The 6,937-nt window shown below is 35.2% G+C and overlaps 2 protein-coding genes across 2 annotated transcripts; one reads left to right on the top strand and one right to left on the bottom strand.

Moving 5' to 3' along the window:
* Positions 1-945: 945 nt before the first annotated feature.
* LOC137816176 (protein MAIN-LIKE 2-like) lies at positions 946-3,495 on the top strand. Its single transcript, XM_068619258.1, has 5 exons — positions 946-1,041; positions 1,534-1,787; positions 1,880-2,539; positions 2,633-3,208; positions 3,283-3,495. Exons 2-5 carry the CDS (start codon positions 1,731-1,733, stop codon positions 3,454-3,456), a joined length of 1,467 nt encoding a protein of 488 aa, XP_068475359.1. The 5' UTR covers positions 946-1,041; positions 1,534-1,730; the 3' UTR covers positions 3,457-3,495.
* Positions 3,496-4,031: 536 nt separating this feature from the next.
* Positions 4,032-6,548, bottom strand: LOC137816021 (uncharacterized). Its single transcript, XM_068619123.1, has 4 exons — positions 6,471-6,548; positions 5,204-6,384; positions 4,154-5,084; positions 4,032-4,073 (listed from the first exon to the last, which is right to left on the bottom strand). The coding sequence occupies exons 1-4, from the start codon at positions 6,546-6,548 to the stop codon at positions 4,032-4,034; spliced, it is 2,232 nt and encodes a 743-aa protein (XP_068475224.1).
* Positions 6,549-6,937: the final 389 nt, after the last annotated feature.

The raw sequence follows: 6,937 nt of genomic DNA, 5'->3' as shown, positions 1-6,937 counted from the left end.
TTATTATTATATAATATTTGTTTATTTGATGTGCATATTTTATATTTCTATTTTATTCTTAATTATATTTTCAAATTGAAAAAATAAACTATCCAAATAATGAAAGAAATGTTATACATACTTTAACAAAATAATACGTTACAAATCATTCATATCTTTTAATAATATAATAATATAATATACTACAATTTATTCACTATTTTTTAAATATCTATTGTTTTTTATTTTACTTTTCTTAAAAATATAGAGACACTTGTATCCTTTTCTTACTAGTTTTAATAATACATTTCGAGCTACCTGAGCTGTTACAAACACTGCGACAAGGATCTCAGTGATTATTTTTTTTTTCAGAGAGGCCGGTTGGGAAGTGGGATTCCTGCTAAAGTACTTTCAAAATATATAATTTGTTGTAGGAAATGGTAACTACAGAGTACAAGTGATACAAATGATTTCTTTATAACGAACATGGTAACTTTTTGTATATAATGTAACATTTTTGTAAATTTTGCTAAAACATAATGATACTTTCTTAATAACACAACAACCATTCGATAACTTATTATATCAATATTCTAACAGTACTCTAATTTTTTAAAATTAAATTATAACTATATATTATTACATTATTAAAATAAATTTGTTCAATAATTATTTTATTTTAATGGGTTATCAAAATATCATTATTCTCGTTAAAAGTGAACCTTTTTTAGCATGTAACCTAAGTGAGGGTGATTAGAGTGAGTATGTTATAAAATGACAGCTTCTTCCTGCACCTCCACGACTTCTTCTCCCACTCCTATACTAAAAGTACATTTACTAATATACCCCTCAGTAAAAATATTAAAAAATTAAAATAATAGTTTAATATACCTTTAACCTACCTAACCTTCACCTTCACTTTCACTTTCGTGCGTTTTCTCTCTGTTCCTTCCAGCGGCGCCGCTCCACACCCCCATTCGAAGGTTTTTTCTCTTCATCTCTCAAATCTCTCTAAACCCCACATTCTCTATCACTCACACATCCAAAGTGTCCTCTTCACAGGTTAGTAAGTTGAATTTTCTAGATTTTGCATTGCTTTTGAAACCTGCTGCTGTGTAATCCGTTTGTAGTGTAATCCGGTACTCTCTGCATTTTTTCATAATAGGCACCAGATTATGTAATCCGGTATAGTTGTGAATGTAAAGTAATACCGGATTACTTAATCCAGTTTAGGTTATTTTAGTAATTCCGAATTAGGTAATCCGGTTTAGGTATTTTAGTAATTTCGGATTACGTAATCCGGTTTAGGTTTACATTGTGTGTGTTTCGGATTATGTAATCCGGTTTAAGTTTACATTGTGTGTGTTTCGGATTATGTAATCCGGTAGTGTTCTTACAAAGTTTGCATTTTTGTGATTTTGCGTTTTTGTTATATATTTAGTTTCCAACCCACTTGTTAAAAACTTTTTTTAAATTTTATATTATGTACACAAATTCATGATTATATTATTTATTATTTGTAAATAATTGAAATTTAAATTCTGTTGTGGATAGATATGGCTAAAACTAGAGGTGGTGGATCTCAGGATCATGATCGCAGAAGACCGACGGCATCCGTCCGTAGAAGAGATCGAGGTGGTGTCGAGGAAAGGATTGATGATGATGTTCATATTGATAATGACAATGAACAAGGATTATAGAATGATGACCAAGTAGACCACGAAGAAGGGTTTCCTGGAGGACCTTCTGATATGTCTTTACTAGTAAATTTTGCTGACCATGTTGCTGTTAAGCTTTGGGAGGGTGAGGTAAGAACGAAAAAACCTTCAATTAAATTATCTTTATTAATTATTGTTTAAATTTATTTAATTATATTTAATATATACAAAATTTATATTAGGATCGGGGAGAACTTAAATTGGTATCTCACGGTAGGAAATTACGTAAATTTGGGATGCCTCATGCTAATATTGAGCTACTTGTACAAAATTCTGGATTGTTTAGTTTGTGCAATATAAGTTATGAAGTGGGTGACAAGGGATTGATTTCAGCCTTTGTCGAAAGGTGGCATCGGGAGACAAACTCCTTCCACCTTCCCGTAGGTGAGATGACCATCACACTTGATGATGTGTCATCTCTTTTACACCTCCCCATTTTGGGTCAATTCCCAACATATGTGCCCTTAGAGTACAACGGAGCTGCAACAATTTTAGTTGAGTTACTAGGGGTGGATGAGACTCGGGGGAAGGTTGAGATGAGGCAGTGTCGAGGCGTCCACGTACGATTGAGTTGGCTTCGAGATATATATGAGGAATGTTGCGCTCAAGAGGCTTGGGAGTGTGCTGCCAGGGCTTACTTGTTGCATCTGCTTGGATGCACTATTTTTGCAGATAAAAGTGCCACCTCTGTATCTATATCGTACTTATTGTTATTCAACAATCTACATATGTGTCATGGATATGCATGGGGAGCAGCAACACTTACATATCTATATGAGCAGTTGGGGGATGCATCTTATTTTAACACGAAGCAGTTGGCCAGTTATGCGACACTGGTTCAGGTATGAAACCATACAAATAATTAACAATCACATGTTACATTCCATAATGTTTTGTATTAAATATTTTATAATTAATATGATTGAATTACGTAGGCATGGATTTATGAGCACTTCTCGGGCATGGGAAGAAGGGATATTAATCCCTCATATGACGATGTACACCCGCGGGCAGCACGGTATATTGTTGCCCATCAGATTTGCGCAGTTGGTGATGTGCGGGTGCAGTTGGATGGGGTCACACACGATGACATCATCTGGACTCCGTATAAGGACCATAGATTGAGCAGACCATTTGAGACCATCTATTTATTCTCGGGTCACTTGCGATTGGGCAGCTTATCACATAGACATATGCCCGAGCGTGTATTGCGCCAATTTGGGTACGAACAGAGCATTCCATCATCACCGATGGCGGTTGAGGCTCCTAGTGCACATGTCATTGATCAAAGGTGGTTGCAGTTTGATCACCACGTGGTGACAGGTTTGAGAGTTGCTTCTAGTCCATCTGCATGTGTTCCTGAGTACATGTCTTGGTTTAGGACGGTATCACACCCATACATTCGCAGAGGTGAACTTGGAGATCGACCCAGTGTTGTACCACGTCGTCGCCTTCGTAGTCCAAATGCTGAGCAGGCAGGTCATTCGTCTCAAGATGAGCGTGCACATGCGGTAAGTTTTTTTTTTATTGTTATGTGATTAAACAATATATTTAACAAGTTTAATTTATTTTGAAATTGGTGCAGGGTATATTTAGGCGCATTGTTAGTATCCTCCAGTGCATGATAGATTGTTGTCAGGTCACTGAAGGCACTGACGCATATGAGAGTACGGAGGCAGCGCTGCAGTTAGCCCAGAGTGTGACAGATGACGGGGCAGTCTACACGAGACGATCACGTAATGTTCGTGGACGTCGTTGATATTTTTTTTATTACATGATTGTAATGATAGTAACTTTGTATGTGTGCAATATGGTTTAATTAATTTATGTTATAGTGTTTGTTATTTTATTTTTTATCTGAAATAAATGCGAATAAATTATGAATCGAAATTGAAGTAATAAATTATGCATCAGAAACCGACATAATAAATTATGTTTACATCAATCGTCTCCAAGGTTCACATATGTCGGGATAATACTGATTAATTGGGTAAAAGATTGCATCCGAGCAATGTAATATGATGACCATAACCTTGCCTCTGGGTAACAATGTGTACAACATAAAATGTTAGCGGTAGGTATGGGACAATCATCAAGCAATTTTACCTGCACCACAAATGAAAATTAGCAAACAAAGGAATATATATATATATATGTATATAATGTGTTGAGTAATAACCTTACCTGCACAAAGGGTGAATCATACACATGACCAATACATAGTAATCGGTGTAGACTAGCATCGGTAGGGGGTGCAATACGCAATGGAAAAATAGTAATATTTTGTTTCAATGACAAACAAACTAAGATAATATTGTATCTGCTTGCTATTAATTATCCCATATCCGGTATTGTCATCCATTTTTCAACACTAGCCTGCAAAATGCAATAATGAAATTAGATTGCATACAAGTTCAATTAATCAATGCACATGAGTCTTATGAATATGCACTTACCACTGACAAATCTTCCACTAGTAAGGACCTCTTGATATCTTCTACTCGTTGATGACCACCTAACAATGTTGCGTATTCTTCACGCCACTGAGATATTTCTTTGAATAAATCCATTCTGATGAGTTGCCATGACTCTTCACCCATCCCCAACAATGAGGCAATAACACGAAACCCACAATGTCCATAAGCTTTAACATCTATTACATCCAAAATATAAGGGTGACATTTCGGATGAAATTGATCAAGCATGGGAATTGCATTGGTGTTGGTCATCACCTTAACCTTTCCCTTACAAGTCTTCAAAGATGATGAACTATCATTTACAAAATGGATGCGATCTACATGCTCAAAATATGAAGGGGTGCGTTTTGTAGACCTCTGAAATTTATTTTCTTGACTCTTTTGAGATCCTTTTGTCTTAACTACATTAAGTGGTGCACATAATGTTGTCATGTCCGGATAGGCAATTTCACGCAACTTGTTTTTAATTGTCACTTTGCCACAAATATCAACCTCGTCGAATCGGGATAGAATCACATCCCATTCTTGTTGAATTGACAACCGAGATGATGAATCACATTCAGATAAACCTGAAAAACTTAGTCTCGTCCACATAACATGAACTTCATTAATAGGAATGACACCCATAGCATACCTGGCTAACTGACAAGCACATGGTAATCCGTGAGTCTGTCTGAGTACACATCCACATCGTTCACTATCAAACCCCACATCATTGACCCGATCAAACTCTTCAGCAATGAGAATTAAAGCATGTTTATATATAGAGCCAACCAACATTTTATACAATTTCAAATTGAATGTGTGTCCTATCACATATAGACTCATTTGAAATGATGCCTTAATCTCGTTATGTTGAAGTATAATAACATGCTTGATAGCATCCCAACACGAGCACAGGTCTCCCATGCTATTTTGTAATATTCGTTTCAAAGACGAATGAGCTGATTCAACCATGTATAAGTATAAAACATAATAAAACAATTACACATTATACACGTTCTAAACAAAGTAAAGACATTCATATACCTGTTTGATGTTGTATTTCCCAAATGCATTAACAAATTTGTCCAACACTTGACAAACTTTTCTTTGTGCGGAATAATCCAAGTGTTCTTCACATATTCAAAAAGTAATGGCCACGGTGAACAAATAGTTTCAAAATTTTTCACAAACTCATCAAATTTACCAATCTCTGTACAGTCAATGATAGTCTTCCATGAATCCATCACAACTTCCCAAGCCTCGACAGAATCTACCAACATTTTACACTTTGCTTTAACATTCTTATTGATGTGAAACCGACAAAGAAGATTTCTTGGTTTAGGAAACACAATATTGATGGCATTCATCAAAGCAAGATCTCTATCACAAACAATGACTTCAGGCCCCACATGCGATGTCAAAAGTGACCCTCTAAATTTTTGTAATGCCCATATGAAGTTCTTTTCTTTCTCGCTAGATAAGAATGCAAAACCAGCAGAAAAGGACAAACCTGTACAAGTTACACCAACAATCTCAAGCAAAGGCAGTCGATATTTGTTTGTTTTGTAAGTTGTATCCATTAAGAATACAATGTTAAATGCATTCAAGAGTTTCACAGCATCAGGATGAGTCCAAAAAATATCACTAACAATATTTGAAGACTCATGACACGTACTCCAGTGAAGATAGTTGTCACGGTCTAACAACATCATTAACTGTTGTAATTCAGTTCTTGGTCCTCTAACTGATCTCTTGTACGAGTATCTTGCATTGTATATTTGCTTTATTGTTGTCATATTATCCTCGTTATTCTCCTTCAAAGTACGTAGAATGTTACCTGGCTTAACCATGCTTTTAGTCATATCAACAAGCATTGAATGTTCATTCGTTTTTAATCTGCCTGCATATGGATGACCAACTAAGGTATCATACAAATCATGATTATGAGTACCACATATTACCTTAAGTACCCAACCTTGACCCTTTCTAACAGGTTTACCTCGCAATTTAAAGGGACATTCACATTTTCGAGTACCAATTACACTAACCTCCAAACCATCTTTATACTTTCTGTAACTACCCCCCCTTTCACAGCCTAACAAGACATATGTCTTTCTCCCTTGCTTACCATTTGCTATGTCAGACCTAATAATGACAACAACAAAACCAAGTCCATAACCAACCCTACGGACCCATTCAAGTAAGTATTCTCGCGAAGGAAACACCTACACAAAGTTATTCTAACAATATTACAAAATCACTTCTTCAAATTATAATGCAATAAACATAAATGAAATGAAATTTTATTCACCTCATCTGTTGTAAAATGGATACCATAGTCCCCTTCAAACAATCCATGTTGATGCACATAATTCATTAATTCTTCCATACTTACACCTTCATTAATAAAACATAAATTTTCATTTTATTATAATTTCCATAAATTCACATATGCAAAACAAAAATAGCATAAGATTTTGTGATTGACAACTTGACTTTCGGATTGTATAATCCATAAGTCAAATTTTTAACAGCATAATAAATTCTGGATTATGTAATCCATAAGTCATTTCAGGTGACTTCCGGATTGTGTTATCCATAAGTCAAAATTTTCACAGCAAAATGACTACCGGATTATGTAATTCATAAGTCATGTTTGATGTTCCAAATTGTGTAATGCGTAATTGAAATTCATATAGCAAAACGAGTACCGGACTACGTAATACGCAAGACATATTGAAAGTTCTAAAATCACTTCCGGATTGCGTAATCCATAGT

This window comes from Phaseolus vulgaris, chromosome 1 (assembly GCF_000499845.2).
Source record: "Phaseolus vulgaris cultivar G19833 chromosome 1, P. vulgaris v2.0, whole genome shotgun sequence".
In the NCBI taxonomy this organism is placed as follows: Eukaryota; Viridiplantae; Streptophyta; class Magnoliopsida; order Fabales; family Fabaceae; genus Phaseolus; species Phaseolus vulgaris.
The sequence above is the reverse complement of the archived record's forward strand: the minus strand, read 5'-3'. Positions and strand labels throughout refer to the sequence as shown.

Coding starts and splice junctions, on each gene's coding strand:
- LOC137816176 (XM_068619258.1), top strand. CDS start 1,731: ATGTCTTTACTAGTAAATTTTGCTGACCATGTTGCTGTTAAGCTTTGG. Junction 2,540..2,632: donor GTTATGCGACACTGGTTCAG/GTATGAAACCAT, acceptor TGAATTACGTAG/GCATGGATTTATGAGCACTT. Junction 3,209..3,282: donor AAGATGAGCGTGCACATGCG/GTAAGTTTTTTT, acceptor AAATTGGTGCAG/GGTATATTTAGGCGCATTGT.
- LOC137816021 (XM_068619123.1), bottom strand. CDS start 6,548: ATGGAAGAATTAATGAATTATGTGCATCAACATGGATTGTTTGAAGGG. Junction 6,385..6,470: donor TCCATTTTACAACAGATGAG/GTGAATAAAATT, acceptor AACTTTGTGTAG/GTGTTTCCTTCGCGAGAATA. Junction 4,074..4,153: donor TAGTGGAAGATTTGTCAGTG/GTAAGTGCATAT, acceptor TGCATTTTGCAG/GCTAGTGTTGAAAAATGGAT.